The sequence below is a fragment of the Salarias fasciatus genome, chromosome 12, assembly GCF_902148845.1.
Source record: "Salarias fasciatus chromosome 12, fSalaFa1.1, whole genome shotgun sequence".
NCBI lineage: Eukaryota > Metazoa > Chordata > Actinopteri > Blenniiformes > Blenniidae > Salarias > Salarias fasciatus.
Window position 1 is genome coordinate 22,283,278 of NC_043756.1, and position 21,615 is coordinate 22,304,892.

Consider the following 21,615-nt stretch of genomic DNA (forward strand, 5'->3'; position numbering starts at 1 on the left):
CTGTAAAAATCCAGCTGGATGAAAGGCTTGCCTGAGGTAGAGGTGAAGACATTCACAGGTCCTGGTTGGCTCAAATCTGATGTATAAACATGAACAAAATGTTGCACAAAGTTTATACAGATAAATCAAAAGATACATAAGTGATTTTGCTACAATGTAGCATACTATGACACGTAATAAACATGTATTTCCAAATGTCATTCTGTTCCTAAATACTTTTTTTGCAGTCTCGAATAGTGGTAGTTCACGTAGCTTGTTTTTATATTCAGTTCTTATTTTGCTGATCAGACCTCCTCCTATTTCTTCAGGTTATAGATTGTAGTGAAAAGTGTTTGTTGATATGTATGGATATTCAAAAAAGAAAAATACCAGACACGTCTTAGACACAGATTTCCTACATAATATCTTTAATTGAATTTGTTTAGTGCGATAATTTGTCACGTCGATCGTTGTGTGTGTGTAAACAGTGTGTCAGAAACGGTGGGCTCTTTGGAACTGGTTGGTTACACAGACTCTCACGGGAGCACAAAAATGAAAAGTGGAACTATTCTGGAGCTGCACAGGAATGCTATGCAGTGCCTGCAGTCTCTGGACGTCAGTCATAACAGAAGTCCTACCGATGCCACGCAGCACGACGGACTCCACCCGACACGAGAGCCTTCCGATCGAACAAGCCTTCATTTCACACGCACGGCCGTCTGAAATGTCTAACACTTAATACTTTCAGGATCATAAAATATGCGGAAACTGCGAGGGCGGTATTCCGTAATTGATTTTTTTAAAAGTCACCTCAACTAATCACATATTGAATTAATTCAAAATCATTTATATAAAAATGTAGTAATATAGTGTATTAGCTCTTAGAATTAGTTTCCTCAGTCTAAAAATATATTAGTGCATATCAAAAAGAGTAAAGCTTCATTCCTTTTAAGGCCCAGAGTGGTTCTGCTAAAAACAGCAGCAGCATCAACATTTTTCTTTTGAAAAAAAAAAAAAAAAAGTTTCTTTAAGTGGTCGATTTCCCACAACGCATTGTTGTTGTATCCACGTCCAGAAAGCGAATGTGCATCCTGGTCTCCATCTCCAGGCCTTTTAAGATCTGTGGGCAGAAAGCAAAGTGCTCCCTTCAGTTGAGTGGCTACATGAGGGTTTGTAGAAAAAAAAAAGGTGCATTCTGGGAAAGGATGAACCTGCTCGAAATGCTCAAACGTGATGCCTTCGTAGAAATCATCCGGCTCCTGAGACAAGACGGACACATGAATGTATTGATCTGCAGGTAGTCTGTGGTTACGGCTCGGCTCAGGCGGGTTCGGTTACCATGTGCGGCACATTTGTGCTCGCCACCTCCAACATGGCGGCGTCCGCTATCGCCCGGGCGGCCTCCTGCCCGATGGCGCCACTTTTGGACAGGAGTTCCTCTACGACCTGAGAAGAAAGCATGGGTGGAGAGTTCAGGATCATGACAGGTAAAGAACAGGTAAGCAAGGAACAGGTAAGCAAACCAGCTCAAGACAAATCCTTGATTTCAATCTTAAATCGGCTCAGTTTTCTCACTGTAAGGTTCCTCCACAGCCCACTAATACAGCGTTTTCATGTCTTTTGGCTGATTGCGCCTTTTTTCAGTAAGATGTGGTTGTGCACAGCCCGCCCCTCTCACCCTCCCATTAAATTGTGCTTGTTTGTTATTTTGCACCTGTTTGGGTGGGAAGACTTGAACCTAACAATTTAGGAAAATACCAGGTACCTCACTGATGAGTGTCTTTCTGGATCCGCTTACTTTGCACTGAGAAAAATATTAATTAAGTCTGGAAAAACTGCATGTTAAGAGATCTGATGTGCAACCATGTGCTTTTTCAGGTCAATGATTTGTTTCTGTTCACCCATTAAACAGTGATGTAGATTGAAACTAATTAACCATTATTGTAAAATGGCACTCCTCCTTCTGAATTTGGAAATCTTCATCAGTATGATTAGGGTAAAGAGTCGTGTCAGATTTTGGTAGCTTTTGTTATAAAAAAAAGTGGAAATGAAAGTGTGACAGGACCAAAAAAAAAAAAAAAAAAAACTAAGGAAACACAGGTTTGCAAAATTTAACTTTAGTTCCTGTCTCGTAGATTCAGGCTGTAGGTCATCAGGTCAAAACTGAACTTGTGGTATAAATTGATATGAAACTGAAGGCAGAAGATTAACCTTTTTTTCTTTTTTTTTTTTATGGTGCCAACTATAAAGTGCCTACTTTCTAATTGCTGAGATCCAGACAAGAAAAAGCACATCAGACCAGAATGATGAATGTGTCTCACCTTCCTGTACTCCTCCAGCGTAATGGTGCCGTCATTGTCCGTGTCGTGCATGTTGAACAGGACTGGAGACACAGAGCAAACACATTAAGTGGTTTAGACTGACTCCTGAGGAAATTTCTGCCATCAAATTACGAGATCCTCCTAATGGAGCGGAGGAAGCTGTGATTAACTGCGTGTTTACGATGATGCAGAGATAAGAGAAGCACAATAACAGGCGAGCCCTTCAAGCTGTGCGAGTGAGTCTGCACAAACCACACAGCGACAATCAGACACCTCTCAAATGTCACTGCTTTGTCAAACGTGGTGACATTTAGTAGATTTACTCCCAGGACAAACAGTCGGTTGTAACAACCAGCATGAACAAGTTAAGAAAGGGAGGGTTGATATTAAACTGGCTAACTCACCGTGATCAGTGATATATGTTTTTACTTTGTGTCTGTAAATATAGTTGAAAGTATAAAAATACATTTATTGCTTCGTGAAACTCTACCGTCCCTTTGAGCTCATGCATCTTCACCCCTGACAAATCACCCTCCGCCCTCCTGGGAAGCTGCGCCTCACACATACTGCAACTAAAAATAATGACATGACAACAAAGCGTGAAGTGAGGATTCCTCCCAAAAAAAGACCAGAATCCGGTGTTGCTCAAGAGGCTTGGTAAATCTGACCTATGGACTTAGCTGCAGTCAGCAGTCCTCAGAGCACTTCCTGACATTTAGTTAGAAACAACTTACAGCGAAAGCAATGATCCGGAAAGATCTGACAACACGCCAAAGGAAGCTGGAAGATACCAGGAAGTCAACTGGGACATAACTCCTCACGTTTACATTTGATTAGATATACCATGACACACAATGAAGACAACTGTCACCAAGAAAGAAAACACTGGACAGCAACTCTACTTTACCGTGAACTGGACATTTCTCTAAAAACACTAATTTTCCTACAGTAAAACACCTTAAACTTATATGAAAATATACCTTGTAGTCCAGTGAAAACAAAGCCTTTTCAATCTTTATCCAATAGGGTGTGCCTCAACAACACTGATCAGCACACTACTCATTGTGAAGCAGGGTGGTAGCATCATCATGGTTCAGGGTTGCTTTATGCCTGCTGATTTGGAGATTCATCATTATGGTGATTGAAGTTCTAAACTACAAAAAATGTAATTGTACCTCAAGCAGTACTGCAAGACATTCAAATTCAAATCAAATGAAGCAGCTTTATCAAAAGCTAATTTGAATAATTTTGAATTCCTCAACCAGAGCTCAGGTATGAGATCCAACGGCACTGCGCAATGAAGCACATTTGAAATAAAGAGTATACAAAAACTGACATGCTCTCTAAAACAGCACATGTTTTACAAGTTATAAGTCTCATTTGGGTTAATAGTATTAAAAAACTACGACTCCTTTTGGAAGAGCTTACTCAAACAAATGAGTTCCAACTATATGTTCATTTAAAACAAACACAACAGCCCGGAACGAATCGAAAACAACTTGTTGTCTCAGATTCTGTACCTTTAAGCCCTCTGCCCCTCAATCAGCTGTCTGCTGTTTCTCAACTTCCAGGGAGTTATGTATTAACAGCACCGAGTCAGCCAATATTTATAGATTGCTTGTAATTTGACACTATCCTCCTTATTCTACCCACATGTTGTTGAGAGGTGACCAAGTAAGAAATGTTTCTGTAGCCAAATCAGTCACATTAATAACTTTTAAGAGGAATATCAAACATAAATGTAACGCACACGAGACATACACAGTAAGACATGACTGATCTCATTTAAAGTCTGTCAGGATGCAAAGTCTGACAGATTCATACCTGAGGAAGAACCAGAGAAGCAAGGCACTCGCTCTCCCTCATTGAATTTGCTTTAATTTGACTAAACACAAATCTGCTCAGGGAAATTGTCATACCACTGTCGGTCAGTACCTGCTGGAATAAACACAAGGAGGGACTCTCAGTGTTTAGATGATGTGGGAAAATTATGTGAAGCTGGCCCATTTCCGGAAATGTTTGTAAGTTTTTGGATTAATCGCGAAACTCGTTTAAGGTGCCACATCAACGCAGCTCACCATACAAACACCTGTCTTGGAAATCTGATTCTCTTCTGCACAGTTTTCCCTGAAAGAAACAAGTTTACATTCCTTCGACTGAGTTGACAAAAGTAGTTCAAGGTCAGTTTTGGCCACAAGCAAGTACATCCCAAAATACCTCCAGGAAACAATTAAGAAATGTTTCATTCTATGCTGTCGAGATATATTTGGACTGTATATGAGTTGAAATCTGCGGCAGCAAATCACGCCTGTCTTGTTATTGCTGAGGATGTGAGGCGGCTGGTGTCCTGGCCTGGTTCCCAGCGGAGCCACTCATATCTACAAGCTTCTCCAACGTGACAGTCAGAGAGGAATCCGCTGCTCATTCTCGCTGCTAGCGCTCTGTATCATCACTCAACACCGTCTTTATGGCAGCTCTTTGGTGACTGAATTCAGACACGTCACCCATTGATTATCCTGCTGTCGTTTGGGATGGCAGAACTTTAGGCTGTTACTGAAAGGTACTCACAGCGGAGCTTCTCTCTCCTCAGCTCCTGCTTCTCCTCCTCCGTTGTTTTCAGGGTTGGAGGTCGAAAGTGGGACATGACCATGAGAAACTGCTCAAAGCCGATCTCCTCAAAGGATCCCACCTCATTCTGATGCTGGTTCCTGGGTAACAATCAAGAAACAAACACTTCAGCATCGTTTTGAAAACTGAACTGAAACAGCTCCACCATGACCACAGATATGCTGGATGCATGTTCAGGTTGGAATCCATATTGGGTGAGGACCCGTTTTGCTTTGTGCACATTCACTTCTATTGAGGATATATATATGAATATGTGAAAGCTTGTGATGGACCTTAACAAATGGGAAGCAAAGAAGCAGAAAAAGAAGAACATCAGGTGTAGCTCCATAAACATGGTGCTTCTCAGTGAAAATATGTTGGAAGGCTGATCGTGCTAACCATCCACCCAGCTTCGGTGCAGCTCTATCCAGTCAAGAGTACTTTACCCTAACAATGGGAGAAGGCAATTTACACCCTGGACAGGTCACAGACCATCAAAGGACAAGTACATAGAGACAAACAGAAAACTGTCCAGTCAAGCATGTTTTTGGACTGTTGTTGTTTTCAGATGCACCTGGAGGAAACCCACGTACACACAGGGAGAACATTCAAACTCCACACAGAAAGATGGGATGAGAACCTGTGATCGGCTACAACAAATACACCAAATTGCAATGAACCAAATTGAACATTTTGGTTCTCACGAGCAGAAGTAAAAACAGCAGAATATTTAGAGTTATTTTGTAAAAGTTTTACCATTTGTGTTGGCTTTGATTCAGTTGTTTACATGATGGGAACCAGAAGTCACATGTAATCCCAGATAACTTGTTTACTGTGGTTTATTCCATCAAATGTATACTTTCTAAAGCATGGGAAATGTCAACAAGTGTCTCTTTATGAGGAAAAAAGCATGCAACCTTTACTGCAGCACTTAGTGAATGAATAGGTGGATGGATCACATGTTCTCCTTTCACATCCAGCGATGCAGTTCCTGAGAATGACGACTGAAACCCACAATACCATGCACTTCTCTTTTCAATTGCTGCTGTTTGCCTGAACAAACATAAAGCATGTATTGTTGTGATCTGATTACACTAAACATTCTTGGAGATCATACACAGTAAATCTCTCCATGCAATGATTGCATTCTCTAATCGGGCGGCATCAGTTCTTTTTCTCAAGAAAGATTTGATTAACAGTAATAGCATCATAACTCGACATAAAGTAATTTCATTTTATCATAAGCATAGATTGGAGCAGATAGGGAAATGCCATTGCTTGGGAAAATCTGCCTTTGATCATTTAAAACATTTAAAAGTGAAAATTACTTAACTATGGTTCTGAAATGGTAAAACTACAGAATTGTTGAACAATCTTTTTTTTTTCTTTTGACAGTAGAATTTTTTAAAGCACAACTTTCAAAATTGTGGAATGATATTTGGATCTATAAGCTGCAAAAAGCACACTTCTTCTAGTGCTAGGGAGATCCAAATCTGAAATCTTTCTATATAGTTAGCAGCTGCCAATCAGAATTGAGCCAAAGTTACACTTACAGTTTTGTGCAGAAGCTGATTGTAAATGTCAGATTAGTTTCCGTCTGCCTCAGGGTTGTTGACCGTTCCACGATGAAGACTTTTAAGTTATGTTTTTAATATCTCCTCCTCTGATTGCAGGTTGGAGGGTGTTTTGGTGCAGGCTCCTGGCATCACCCGATGTTTGTTGAGAACTTTTTCAGAACACCCCCAAAAACAAAGTTACTAGATTTTTCCATCAATCAGTTTCAACAAAAAAGTCATTGAGTGGATTTTGACATTTGGCAGATTTAGCAAGACATTTGCCAAGTTGGCAACAATGGTCAATTGTTCTTTCTGCTGTGGGTGATTTCAGTTAGATTTAGTTCTGACAGCCGCTTTAGAAAAGTGCAGCTTGGCATCGCTAGAGGCGTGGCAGTAGAAGGTCACTTTGAGCCTTTTGCTGCCTGTTCAAGATGAACTACAACTCCCAGAAACCACCGTGAGTCTCACAGGTGTAGACGCTTAAGCCACTGAGGAGGTGAGTGTTGAAGAGGCAGAGAGGAGGAAGGAAGAAGGCAGGCAGGCTGGAAGCAGGGGCCTGGAGAGTCAGGGGCAGAGACAGCGATGATGAAGCAGGACGTTTTTGATCCCCATTACCTACAGTAAAATACAGCAGATTTTCTTTTCCAACAAGCTGATGGGCGTGAGCTTTGTCTTATTCTCCTGCTTCAGCAGAAACCTATAGAAACTATAGATGTCATGACTCCAGTACCTCTGCCATGTTTTACAGTAGATGAAATATGAGCCACATTGTGTTCTGTTTAATTTAGACATGAGTTCCCCAGACTCCCCAGACAGAAGATAACAATCCCTGAAACTTCTGGATTCTAGAATAATTTGTTGAAGCAGGAATTTGAAGTTCTTTGAAACATTTTGACCTTTAACGCCTTGCTGCATTTTAAGTGTTTGTTTCTATTGTAGAAGCTCTTCAGATGCTCCCAGTCTATCTCAGCTTCATTACTGTCTGAAGTACATTAAAACTAAACCATTTCTGTATAGTCAGTGAAGTCGCTCTACAAGATTTCACTGTTCAAGTCTGTAGTTTCTGAAGGGCAGTCATTATTCTCTTCGTCCATATTTTATGCTCACTTAAGCCACCGGAAGAAGAGACAGAATGTGGTGTAATGTGACTCTACCAACCTTTTATCGAAGAAAGCCTCAATAATTTGCTTTCGGATAGGGTTGTTGGCGAGCGCCGGTATGCTGTTCAAGTTTTCTCTGCTGCAGTGCGACAAGAGGAAGACCATTATCATAAAAAAGATGCAACATCACCATCAAGCATATCATGTGGGAAGCGAACCATCTCTATCAGAAAGTAAAGTAAAACGCCGGCGCCCTGTCTCTTCTGTTCTGTCACCGTGAGCAAACACCGTGGCATTGTGTATCCAAGCGTGTGTCAACTCCGTTGAACTGATTGCTACACTGTATAAACCTAATGTATCTGGATTTCCTTGTTTGTTCTGGTGCCTGTGCCAGAGATGCCACGAATGCCCACAATTCCTTAGCAGCCACAGAGTCACCGAACTGCAAAGGCTGAGCGGTTAAACCACATTCGGCTGACAAGTCCAGGTTTGTCACATGTGATGTTTGTGATCACAAAGAAACATTTACCTTATTGTCTCTTCATTTCCACTCAGGTGTTGGAATCTTTTATGAAGGTTTTTTATTTGCTCCAGTGAAACTGTGAAGAGGCAAAACAACAACAACAACAACATGAGCACACGTCAAGGATACACCCATGAATTAACAAGCCTCTTTGCACACAGTTGTTACTCAGGTCTGTCTGTGGAATAATATATAGTTAACACACAGTAGTAAACAAGTGATTAGTTACTCTCTTCAAATTGGTACCTTTTCTGGATTTAGTTTTAAGCAGGAGAACTCCACACACTATATGCATGTTTTGTTTGAAGCATGTGAAAACAACTTAGAATTAGCCACATAAAGAGATATTGTCATATTGTCATATTGTATTGTGTTAAAGGTTATTCAACATGTTTGTGATTTGCTCTAGAATACAGTCAGTAATGTGGCCTCAGAGGAATGACCTCGATAAAAATGCAAAAACTGTAAAAGAAAAAAAAAAAAAATCAAAGAAAACATTGCTTGAAAGCCATGCTGTCAGGGAGAGGTTGTAAAAACATATAAAATGTGTTTCATATCCCTCCAATGTCTCCAATAGACAGTCAATGGTGAAGCAGTTGTTACTCAAACTGTTAAAAATGTCCAGTAGACTCCACAGTGACTCATTGCAGCCTCCTTTTGCGCAAACATGCTTACCACTTCTATACTGCAGATCGATCAGGTGCACCCCATCTATCAGTCTGAAGGCAAAGCAAACAGGGTGCTGCACCCTTTATGACTTTTCAAAAGGCTCCTTAAATCATTAACTCAGTGTGGAGTGGCTGCTATAAGTTTACACAGCAAAACTGCCTACTGTGTCTGCTGCCATACCAAACACATCTGACATTTTCAGATGTGTTTTTGTTCATGTCTCTCTCTCCCATGCAGCAAAATGAGTGTTTGGAGTAACAGCTGCACCTGCACAGTGTGGGGGGTGAGGAATATGGTGTTACATTGTGGCTTTAAAAAAAACATCAAGGTCTTTCTGGTTTGGTTGGGACGTTTCAGCTCCAAATCAGCAATCAGTGCAAAACAAATAGAATCACTGGTGGAGCATTTGCACGCTGGAACATTTAGAAGCTCACGGAAATCTGCTGCTAAGAGAAAAGGGGTCAAAGCCCCACCTCGAGGAAATGCAGGCAATAAAACAGTTCAAAGTCTTAAGCCACACAGTCTTGTAGAGATGCAATCCTTATCCGGTTTTCAGACTGCGTGCTGCTGCATGCATAAAGTTTCATTTCAAGATCTAGTTCCGGTCTAAAAATAGAGCTCCTCACTTCTTATCGTTTCATTTGTCTTGGAAAGCTTCCTTTCACTTTGCAGCCATTATATTTAAAAAAAGTGTTTTACACCAACTGTACCACAAAGTTCTGAAAAAGCTGCACAAATGTTTCAAAATTATTTGAGTTAGTGTAAGCCTTAAATGAATTAAATTTCGGTGTATTGTTTATGAGCGCTGCTTGTAGGTAAACCGTTCAATAAACTTTGATTTGGTTTGGTATTGACAACTGCATAGGTGCCTATCATTTTTCACGTATTTAAGTGTCTTCACCTCGATTACTCAAACGCACTGTGCGAAGTTCCAAAGTTATTTACGTTCCCATAATAATTCCCAGACGATCGGAATGAGTCTCTTTCGCCTCCAAATCGAACTACAACAGTCTTGAAGTGATCTGCACACTTAGAAATGACAAATGAAACACTTCTAATTGATAATCCCTTCACTTACATCCGGTTTTTTCCACCAGGTGTTGGTACTTGTGCTCGGTGCGCGTCTGGGAAGCTCCCATCCTGCTGCTGCTGCTGCTGCTGCTGCGCGTCAAAGGCGCACGGAGTGAATGCGCGCTCCTGCGCGCCGCCGCAGCTTTATCACTGCGCTCATATCGGCTCGGCCTCCGGTTAACATCTGGCATCCTCAAGGTCCTAAATCCACACAGCCTTCCTGTTTTCAGTCTACTGTAATACACTTTAAGAGTTGAGGTTTTTCAGCAATAAAGCCATTCATTTTTATTCAGTGCGCAAAATAAACAGGAACGAAAACTTGAAATGCTTTATTTTTATTTTGTCTGGAAGTGTCAGAGTCATTTCTGTTCCAATCAGCATGTTACAGGGCTCACATAGTAGCAGACTGACTTGTGCATGGAAAAGTGTGTCCAAAACAAAGCCTTTTTGTAGATAAATACAAAGTGTTTGTCTGAGAACATGTAAAGTGTCGACCTTCACCGAGAAAAGAAAAACTCATCAGCTCTCTCAAGCGCATTTCTCTAGTTTTCTAGAGTAACAAATAAAACCTTAAACTACTATTTTTTTAACCACTCTTTATCAACTTCCAGCCCCACTCTGTAAGTTGTATCTGCACCGTGTCTCCTTGGCTATTCAGCCTTCATAAAACTAAGTAACACTGTAACAGTGCTTGGTAAATTAAAATAATAAAAAGTGCAGAGGAATGCAAAAGTGAGCCCAAAAGTCAACTTTGAGTTCAGGAACCCCTGAATCCACAACAATCTCAGTCACTTGAGGGGATACAGATGCATGGTTCTCTGATGTAAAGGATTCAGGTTAAACAAGACACCAGTCTGTCTGCATAAGACCACCACTTTAATATTAATTTTAGGCTTTAAGGGGCGCTGTCATAAAAAAAAAAACAACACCAAAAAGTAACATATGAAGACTACAGATGAACTCCAAATACTGGAGCAGGAATAGGATACTGTTCTTAATTTCCTGTTGTTACAATCTCAGCAGCTCCATGAACAACTCTGTATTCTGCCTCTGTTGTGTTGTTGGTCAGCAGGTTGGCTCATGTGGGTTCAAGGAGAAGTGGGACGAGTGGGAGGAGGATGTAAACATTTCCAGATTTCAAATTTCGTGGTGTGACTCTCTGGAAAAGCTGGCTGTACGGAAAGCCTCTCATTGGAAACTTAACCAGGGCTTGAGGTGAAGGTGAAGACATTTACAAGTTCTTAAGACCACGTATCATTCTCCATAGACACATTTCTTCTTCTTCAAAGAAAGAAAAAAAAAAAACGCTCACAAACTTCAATACATGCATACAAATCTGGGAATGGTGCATTCAAGTCATTCTGCTATTGTATCAGCCCCACGGTGTCCTCATCCTCTCTTGCTTTTCTTGTTTTTCCACTGAGGACACAAATGAGCCACAGCAGCCATCTACAGATTTCACTAGTGAATTTACAGACAATGAAGATCCTCTAGAAATGTGAACGTTAACACTTTCTGTTAAAAGATGGCAAATTAAAAGTTAATCAATTTACAAGTGGTTGTGTGTCCACCGTGGGGGGGGGGGTCTCTGGAGTTGCAGACCGGTGCTGGATGGATGCAGGGTGATGTGGATAAAGGAGCATTCCTTGGTTGAAGGAAAATGGAGGATTTACAGCACCTGGTTACTCTCTATTTAACTTATTTAATCATCCACTGAACTGCTGACTTTAGATCTGTCTTTGTTTTCCTTCATGGGGTCTACTTCTATTCTAATCCGAGTTTTCCCGAACTCAGCACTTTGCCTGAATCAAATGCCATCTTTGGACCGTGATGGAAAGCATCCCCGCAGCTGAGAGCTGAGCATTGTTCAGAAAGTCAGTTCCTGTTTTGTTTCAGCAACAAACACTCTGGAAAATGTAAATGTTTGAACCCACCTGCTGTAACTCTTTTTTTTTTTTTTTGTTCTTTTAAACATGAGCTAATCTCAAATATGTGCAACAGGAGCAACCACTGCGTGGATTTTGAGCTTATAAAAGGTGAGTTGTGATCGGTCACCTTGCAGGACATGTATTCTTGCTACATGGACATGGTTTGGTGGTTGTTCTGTTCTGTGGCGGTAGCCTGCTGCTGCTGCTCCTCCGCCTCCTCCTTACTCCCCGAGCCGGCTGCCAGTCTGTGATAGAGCTCCTGTACTGTCAACAGGGTCTCATCCATGTCCTCCTGGTATCGCGCCTGCAGTTCCTCGTTGGCAACGTAGTGGGTGCCGGCGAACTCCGAGAAGTAGCGTCCCACCTCCGGGTGGCCGATCTCCAGGGGAGCCGAGTGGGGCTCCAGGTTCTCTGACAGGCGACAGCGAAGAGGTGGAGAAGAGTTAATGGACATAGGGTCACTGGAAGAGTGTCAGTGTGTTCCAAAATCTCTCAGACACTCTAAAACTATTTACGCATCAGTAAAAAACAAACAAACAAACAAAAAAAAAAAAAGAGTTTTTAACATCCAAATGACTGAAATGACATGAATGACAAGCCTGGATTAAAGCTTATTAGAGGGTTGATCTTCAGGGACTTTATCGCTGTTCTGAAGAAAATTAAGTATTTGGGACCAGTGATATTTTCAGTTCCTTTCGCTCAGTTTTGGAAAACTTTGAAGTTTCTCAATCAAGTCGTTGTGAAAGAATAAAGAGCTTTTAGTTCAAAAATAAGTTTTGAAAGCAATCCAGGATGTTGAAGTTGACCACTCAGAACAAAACCCTTCAGTTTGTTTTACAGACAATTAAAGTATTTCTGAAATAAATAAAAAAAAACAAAAAAAAAAACAAAAACAAACTAGCTGGCTTCCTTCTGACTCTTTAATACCGGATGGTGTTTACAGGTTTTATTACTAGTTTTTCAATAATTCACTTCCACACTCTGTGATTGAACCTCAGACTGGATCATCCAGACCAAAATGAAAAAGAAAGCATGAAGTAAATAAAATATATCTGGCATCAGAGCTCCGAGCTATCAGTCACTGCAGAGCAGAGTGATCAATACTAATCCACCTCAGGGTTTGTGGCGAGCACGCGCTGCAGATACGGCGAGGCAGTGAAGAGCACAAAGATAAGGCGAACAAACACAGGCAGCTGTGCTGCATTAACAGCAAATGGCGGTGAGGAACAGAAGAGCCACACTCTATAGGAGACTAAAGGGTATGCAGAGTATTCACTTCAGAAGCAAGTTAGTATACAGTTAGGTTGATATCCAGCGCCGTACCTTGCGCTGCGTAGCGGCAGGTCCCGTCCTGCACCAGCACGTTGTAGAAAGGCTGGTTTGCCCCGTTGGGCAGCTGGTGGACCCTCATGGTGGTGATCCACTCTTGGCTCATGGTGCATTTAGGGTCCCAGCCGTAGATCACGCAGTTATAACCTGACCTGGTGGAAGGAAGTTGAACAGAGGAGACATGCTCAAGTGATGTAGCTTGTTTTGATTTAATTTTATGAAAAAAAACAAAAAAAAAAACAAAATTACACATGTGATTAAAATGCATTTCTCTTCAATGTTGATTTACAGCTTTCATTCGTAAAAGTCATCTTCGCTGTCCTAACTAGATGTAACTGACCAGAGGTCCCTCTGCATCATTCTATCTTAGCTTCACAACACTAGAAGACGCAGTAACAACTTCTCAAATTGCTACTTTTCTTTGTCAGTGTGTGTCTCTCTCTATGTGCTCAGTGTTCTGGAATAAAGAGGACACAGAGCTGAAAGACAAATCTCTGCATTTAGCAATGATCCTACATTCAAACCCCCAACTCTGGTGAGCTGATGAAATCTGGGTCATGAGCAAGAGGATGATATCACAGACACAAGCAGCTGAGAGGAGTTTTATCTGCGTGGTGGCGGGATCATTGTTCGTGACATGGTGAGGAGTTTGGCCGTCAGGGACGACCTGAAAAAGTCATTCCTCCTCCACGTTGAGAGGAGCCCGCTCAGTTGGTTCAGGAGTTAAGATGCTTACGATTTGGCTCCAATTAGATCTGTATTGGGCATGGTCCACTGCAGGGGTGAAACGTAAGGCCTGAGGGCCAAAACCAGGCCGGAAGAGGCTCGCAAATGGAAAAAAAAAAATCTCAAAAACATTAGTTTCTTTGTTTTTTTTTTTAAACACATTCTTAGGAGTAAATGGCACAACACAACACTGAAACAGACATATCAGGGATGCTGCCATGTTAAAATGTGCTTAACGCAACAAGCTACAGGAGCTTTTGAAAATTTCACTGTATTTTGCGTCAAATAGTATAATTGAAATTGGTCTTATGTTGAGATTCTAGTCATTTTCAGTAGTAATTGTTTGATTTTGCTAAAATATACACATTTCTCTCACAACAAACAAAGAAAAACTTTAAAAAAGGTTAAATTTCAAGGTTATCATGGCACTATTTTACCACTCTGCTCCAGTAAGATGAAACTGGCCTGTATATGGCCCCGGAACTCAATGTGCTGAGACACCCCTGGTCTGCTGGATTGAGAGTTTTAGGTTGTATCTGGAAACACTCTGCTGTGAGTCCACGAAGACCAGAGTTTCTCAACTGGGTCCCAACCTTTAATTTAGAAAATGCTGATCCAGATTAAGATGGATGGATAAATCTCCATACGGTCGTAATGTGAGCTAGAAAAAGTGATCACATCTTAGTGTGAACACAAACCGTGCAGCATCGGTGTGACCTACCTCTTATGTTTCATGATAAGGCCGACCGAGTACTGGACCTCCAGGTGTTCTGGGGCGCTGCGTTTCTTTGCCTCTGGAGTGACAGGATGCTTCTTGTGCTGGATGTGCTCCAGTGTGTGCTGCACCAAGTAACCCACAGCCCCATGCTGGGAGGGGTCCAGCGCCTGAATGTGCTGCAGGATGTCGAGCACCTGGGATCGAACAGAAAACCACAGCGGGATCAGGTGGGGTGCGTGACCTATGAGTATAAATGCGCTACAGGAGAGAACGTTACGCAGAAACTAATCGACCGGAGCACTTGTATCAGGGTCACAAATCAGATCTTCTCTTTAGAGTCCTGACCTTTTCTGGCCATATTCCCAGGTGGAAGTAGAGTCGCGCCTGCAGCAGCAGATACTGCACATTATCTGGGTTGATGGTGAGGTAGAGATCCAGCGAGTCTCTCAGCAGCTGGTAGGACTTCTCATTGCCCTCCCTGAAGGAAGCCACACGACGCAGACAGTGACAGCTCAAAAATGGAAGACAGGATTAATCTCCTCAATTAATTCAAATGTGTTTGAATCATTTATTCTGCTCTGAGGCCATTTACACCTCTGGGAGGCTGCTAAGTACTGTCATCAGACGACAAGACTAAATTAAAATATTACTTTAGTAGGAGGGAAAAAAAAGTGCTTTTTATCACTGACAAATCCATCATGGCCTCCACATTAACTGATCCGGTGGCAGAAACTTGGATCCCGCCAACAGATCCTCTGCCAGCGGTCGTTCATCTCTCCGGCTCGTCTCACCCTCTCTTGCCGATGTTGAGCAGGTTTCCCACCATCCGGAGCAGCACCTCCGTGGTGCTGATGGCACTGTAGTAATCTGCCGTCACCTGGTGGCCGATGAGGTACTCGCACTCCTTCGCCTTGAGCTGCTTGCCTTTACCGAAGGCGTCGATGTAGACGAAGTCGTAGATGTCCTCACTCCTGGTGGGATTTTAAAGAGTAACGCAATTTGTTTTTGTTTTTTTTCTCATATATCTCTGCTGAAAGGATTTTTTGCAGTAAATCTCAATAGACTTAATGGAATTATTCTAGTATTTTGCGATTTAATACATTTGTTATAAAACTGCGTGATTACGTTTCAGTGCAGAACCAAACAGTTCTCTTGTCTAGAGTATGACATGTAATTCCAATGTGTAGAGGGTCGTTTGATGTTTTCACACGCTCGTCTTGCTTTTTAAGAAAATCCCCTGTGAATGTTTGCAGTAATTACTTTTGGTTGCCGTTCACACCTTCGCACTGCAGCAGACGCGATAACGCCCCCACTCAACCTGATCTCCGAGGTTGGTTTGTCAGTTTATGGAAAAACTACTCAAGCAATATTCATAAAATTTGGAAGAAAGGTGAAGAGCGGCTCAGGAAATAACTACTTTTAAAGGCAGATTTGACTAAATGTGGCTAATATGGGATTTATTTCTCACTTTTTTTTATATTGCAAGAAAAGGTCATTAACCCTGCTAATGCCATTCATCTTAAAATAAAGTAGATGATAGTCAAGCTAAATACTGGCAAATCAGGTTATTATATAAGAATGACAGGTGTTCAATTAGGAGATTTGTTGAGTTTGTCATTGTGGTCATTGAGGTTAAAACATTACAGTCCCAGACACACTGCATTATCCACAGCTGAGTATTAATATTATGCTGCTTACAATGCTTCAACAGTCTTATGGAGGACTGAAATATATTCAGAAGAGGACTTCAACTGTTGTGTCAACTGTCGTGACAAGCAGAGATTTAACAGCAGGTGAGGCACTGGTTCGTAATATTTGTATATTCTGACTCTGATTTTGCAAGTTCTCCGCAATCTTGCTGGTTATTTTTATATGTGAGCCTGATTTGCTCGTAGATGTGAATATATGTATGGCTGCCTTTCTTTCTGTGCTCAACCTGTTCATGGTGCACATTTCTTTCACTCATTAGAAAATGAAATTGGCTCCGCCACCTGACAACACTGAAGTGAATAAAACTCGGAGGACGGATATTTAGCTGCTGTCCCTTCAAAGCAGGGTTTGTAGCGCTTCAGCATCTCTATAATGTAACTTTTACAAAAGTACATGTACATAAACTGCTACATTGGCGGATAGTTTGCTGTGCAAAATGTTCAAAGCTAAACCAAATTAAAAAAAAACAAAACACTGACCCTCACTTAAACCATGAATGAAAACAGAAGATAAAATGTAGATAAACTTGAGACATTTAGTTTCTCATTTTTAAATATTTGTCCTGCATGTTAAATATTCAAACTTTCGTCGCCTTCCTATTTGTAGAGATTACTGATTTATTTTAAATCCACCCATCAGTGCCAGTTTATTGATAAAAGTTGACTGACTGACTACTTGCTAGCCTATGAGTGAATCAATTTCTTTGAAAGTAAAACATGATTATTTGGTGGAAAAGACAAAAAAAAAAAAAAAAAAAAAAAAAAGGCTGTTTTGAATAATGTAATAATGTCCTGATCGGCTGTTACGCCAGGTTTAGTTACAGGTGTCTGGATCTAAAATGTTTTGAGTTGTACCCTCTTGGTTTTTGGCACCAGCGCAGCAGGAAGTGACTGGGAAAGTTGACGGGTTCCAGCTGAACGCCCAGCTTCTGAGCCAACGTCATGTAGAGAACAGAGAGGCTGATGGGAATGCCTGTGCGGCGGAGTAGCACCTGGAGGGAAAACAGCGCATAAACAAACACCGTTTGGAAATTCTGATCTGATATCAAGATGTTTTGCATCATGCTGTGAGAGGAATACCTGGTGGATGTAGGAGTTGAGGGGGTTGTAGTAGTCGCACTCATTGCCTTTGTACTGCAGCTGCTCGTACAGGACGGCGTTCAGCGCGCTCACCACCTGCCTCTGGAGCTCAAAGTCCTCCACGACGGAACAGCCACCTACAAACAAAACAAACAAAAAACACCTCATGAGAAGCCTGCCCGACACGGAAAGTATAGATTTTGTCCAGATGAAATCACTGCGAAACAGATTTACTGCTATCGACTCTGTGCAGTGGAAGTGGAGGCCTGCGCCTCGGGCCTCCAAGTGTCTGCTCTTGATAAAACTTTAACACGATAACTGCATGGAAATAAAACATGAAGGAAAGAGAAAGGCACCTTGGGCGATTCGCAGGCTGGGGTGAGATGGGTTTTTGATTCTCAGCATCTTCTTGACTTTTTCTGTGATCTCGTCCAGCTGAGCCGATATGCCGTCCAGCGTGACGTCGGCCAGCGGGTTGCAGTACTGATCCACCAGGACGGCGCCTGGAAGGGCAGACAGCGCCAAGGGACGGACAAGGCAAGAGAGAGAAAAAAAAATTATGCAAACTGATCTGTATACCTTTATGAGGGTATATTAAATTTAAAACTCTTCCAGAGTGTCAGCTTACATTATCTTCAAAAGCCAACTTGTTACAACAGAACTTCAGTGTTCCCTTAAATATTCAGACATTACTACACATAGGACTGAAAAACTCATGAGGAGGTTTCACTTCAAAAGTGTGGTTAAAATCTTCTGAAAAAAACATGAAACTTGAACAGAAAATCATGTTGTGCTTCCTTTTTTACATCACACTGGTTAATCACTTAACAAATCTCCATAGGCCCTAACCCTAACCCGAAAGACAAAGACATGTAACCGAGTAGCAGTAAACCAAACAAAAAGTTTAAAAGAAAAGGACAACTTTATACTGAAATGAAGTATAATGACTTGGAAGGTCAGTAATGGGTGGTATTAAGTTTTTAGAAACTTAATAAGTAAGTTTAACATTTAAGGATTTATTTTAAACAATTATTTGGGGAAAAATATGAATTATTTTCATTTAAGTATCTCCATTTTGATTAAACACAACTCTTATCTTTCAAATATAAATGTGGCTTTAACCAAAAAGACGACTTTGGAATAATTAGAAATATTGTTTTAAAGCAAGAATTGTTCATTTTATTCATTGTCTTGCTTATTTCTGATAACAGGTAATCCAATAGTCCTTCCTGGCATCACCTAGCCAATCAGAGTGGAGCTGGATGGAGAAACAATGGTGATCATGGAAGCTTCACCTTCGAGAGCTGCCTGCTGCTCTGCCGGCTGCTCCAGAAAGGCCTTCAGGCTCCTCAGGATGTTCTGCTGTCTCAGGAAGTAAAGGATTTTCTTTGCATAGTACTTCAAGGTCAGGCTTTTCCTAATGAGGAGACGAGGGGCAGGAGACAGACATCAACAACAGAGTCATATAAAACTTCACTGACAGCCACACTCAGCATTAAACCGCAGTCCACTCTCACCTTTTGTCAGAGTTGAGGATGAAGAGGAGCTCATCTTCGCAGAAGTGCTCTGGCATCCCAAGCGACTCGATCTCTGCAAAGCTGTCACCGAGCACCTGCCCTACGCACGGCTGAGATCAGAGTGGAGTTAGTTTAGAGCATACATAGGTGGAAGTTTGCTTGCATTATTTATCCACACACAAACCAAACTTTGTTCACCTCATCCAGGCCTGTAATGCCGCTTTATACCACATGGTGTCATAAATCACTTCAGCCTCCAGCAAATCCAATTCAATAATGAAAAAAAAAAAAAAAAAGTGTGAATGCCAGAGGATAAGATCCTTTTCTTCAGCTTTGAAGTGAATGATAAAAACTGGTTCTTGGCTGGCAGCTGAAGCAGTTTTTTTTTTTTTTTTCTCAAACATGTATCTGTACCATGAAGCAAGATGAGCATATTAAAACCTAAAGCAAACTGTGACACCAAAGCCCAAAACACTTGATAATTTAGAAAAAAATATATATTTTTTGTATATCGCTGCACCTTCATGCTTTTACACTGAAGACTTATATCTGTGCAAATACAACTATTTCAAAAGTGTTTACGACTCAAGAGTGGACACATACACATGCACTGTGATTTCATTTATACACAAACAACAGTCATCACTGGCATGCCCAATTTGCAATGGATCACCAAAACATTGTCTAAGGAAGCAATATCACTTCAAGATGGAGATTTCCTTAATAACTCATGTACATCATCAGATCAGGAATCTGGGGTTGACTTTATCACACTAGTAGGTGGCCACGTAAAGGTTGCTTCACTAGACAGTGAGTGCCACTTCGTTGTGTGTGTGGGTGTGTGTAAATGTAATAAATCAAACAATATACATGTTTTCCTACTTGATGTTGCAGTGATTCCCAACTGCACGAAGGTAGCATGACTCAAATCTTTCATATTGCATCTTTAAAGGAGGTGGAGTAAACATTTATTGTTGATCATGTAGCTTTGAATACTCACAACTTCTGTGAAGAATCTCTTGGAAATGGACTCCACGGTCCGCCGTATCTGTATCCCCACTCTGTGGCGTGTTTTGTACTCTCTGAGCCAGTCACAGCACTCGTTCTGGCGGTAAAACCTCTGCAGTCTGGGCCATCTGTTGATGAAGCAGTAAATAAAGTGTTATTACGTGCACAGTGGTGATCAGTTCAGCAGCCTATTGCTCCAAGCTGCAGCCACACGCGTCCTCCTCCGAACTAACGCATCACCCTGCTGCAGACGTGGGCTTCTCTGAGAGAGAAAAATAAATATATAAGAGGAAGTCAAAGCCAAGTCAGTCAGGAGGAGGGCTCTGCTTCTGCCAAGAGCAGCACTCATCTCTGCAGTTTGCAGAGCTGCGCGCAACACTCAAGGTCACGGGCGTTCATTTTGGGGATGCGCCGCTCGAAACTGAGCACGACTTGCAAATCATGCAAGGAGAAACATGCAGGAGGCGCACGGCAAGTCTGCGGCACGTGAAACGACGCGACGGAGGATTTGGTGCATCAGCAGAATGTCAGCGGCTGACAGCCGCCTGCCAGCCCGCAGCAGCAACGCACAAACCCGCCTCCAAGTGGACTGGCGCGGGCTGGTAGCGCCAAGCAAAGCTAATGAATGGTTAACAAGGACAGCCCGGGTGCCAAGCATAGTTTAAAAATAAGACTTAATCCAGAAACTGCCCTCCAGTAATCTCAGCACCTGAGTTTGTACTGGTGTCCCCAGACCTTTCCCCTTCCGTGGCAGACGTCGTGCAGCCGCTTGCAGCAGCAAGACACGTTACAAATGTCGACATGTTTGAGGACGGGGAAGCAGAGGATGAGCTCGAGCAGCTCGGTCGGCAGGTCGGTCAGTTTTTTCGTCTGGGGGTCTGAAATAATCCCGTTTAGACTCGGCTGCCCCTCTCCGGCTACAGACGTCGCCATCTTTACTGTTTACCCCGATTACCTCATCGGCTTCGTACCGCCCCTTTATGGCGCAGGGGGCCGGGCTAAGGCGGGCGCGTGGGGCGTGTGGTGCGCCTTGATTGGTTGGTTCAGTCAGAAGGGAAGACCTTGGTGGTGCGTTCTTAACCAGCGTAAATTCTATACTTTGCACTATTGAAAAAAAACAGTTATCCGAGTCAAAAAACATATTGTATATGAAATATTTCACTTAAGCCCACATGAAGAAAATGTATTTTTAGAATTCATTTACAATCTTTATTTTTGTCTGTATAATGTCAGAAAGAAACATGAAAAACATCCACAGAATTGTTTTGTGCTTGTCATCAAACAAGCAAAAACACAACTAATGTTATTGCCCAAGACAGCATGCTCCTGTGTATTATGTGAATAATCCAGTGACTCTGAAAGATTTTCCTGTATTTTGTGTGTATTTTTGTTTTGTTTGGCGTGCCTTTTGATGAGGCAATGGGTTAAATAGTTCAAATACTCTAGTAATTTCTAAGCATTGATTTAATTTACTCATTCATTACTTCTGAGAAGTATTATTTCACAAGAAAAATGTTAAACTGTTTATATTATCACACGGGTTTAAAAACAGGAAGTAGATGTGTTTTGAATCTTAATTTCAAGAGTGGGTTAAGAGGGGGCTGAAATGCTGAGACTGAGTCAAACCAGCCTGAGGCCAGAGTATATACTGTACTGGCGAGAGCATTCGACAACCAAGACTTTAAGGGACAGAGACTGAGTCAAGATCAAGACTTTAAGGGGCCGTGACTGAGTTAAAACCGAGTTAAGACCTTGAAAATGACGGCTCTCAAAC

General features: G+C 41.8%; 2 protein-coding genes across 2 annotated transcripts; both read right to left on the bottom strand.

Annotated features, from left to right (window-relative positions):
* Window positions 1–3: 3 nt before the first annotated feature.
* Window positions 4–9,929, bottom strand: tesca (tescalcin a). The gene is made up of 8 exons (XM_030103977.1): window positions 9,834–9,929; window positions 8,093–8,162; window positions 7,622–7,702; window positions 4,869–5,008; window positions 2,301–2,362; window positions 1,318–1,425; window positions 1,191–1,238; window positions 4–1,099 (listed from the first exon to the last, which is right to left on the bottom strand). The coding sequence occupies exons 1-8, from the start codon at window positions 9,892–9,894 to the stop codon at window positions 1,007–1,009; spliced, it is 663 nt and encodes a 220-aa protein (XP_029959837.1). The 5' UTR covers window positions 9,895–9,929; the 3' UTR covers window positions 4–1,006.
* A 240-nt stretch (window positions 9,930–10,169) lies between these two features.
* Window positions 10,170–20,809, bottom strand: fbxo21 (F-box protein 21). Its single transcript, XM_030103973.1, has 12 exons — window positions 20,551–20,809; window positions 19,834–19,969; window positions 18,834–18,943; window positions 18,612–18,733; window positions 17,673–17,819; window positions 17,317–17,453; window positions 17,092–17,228; window positions 15,319–15,498; window positions 14,873–15,005; window positions 14,531–14,721; window positions 13,078–13,235; window positions 10,170–12,165 (listed from the first exon to the last, which is right to left on the bottom strand). Exons 1-12 carry the CDS (start codon window positions 20,772–20,774, stop codon window positions 11,903–11,905), a joined length of 1,938 nt encoding a protein of 645 aa, XP_029959833.1. The 5' UTR covers window positions 20,775–20,809; the 3' UTR covers window positions 10,170–11,902.
* Between the last annotated feature and the right edge of the window lie 806 nt (window positions 20,810–21,615).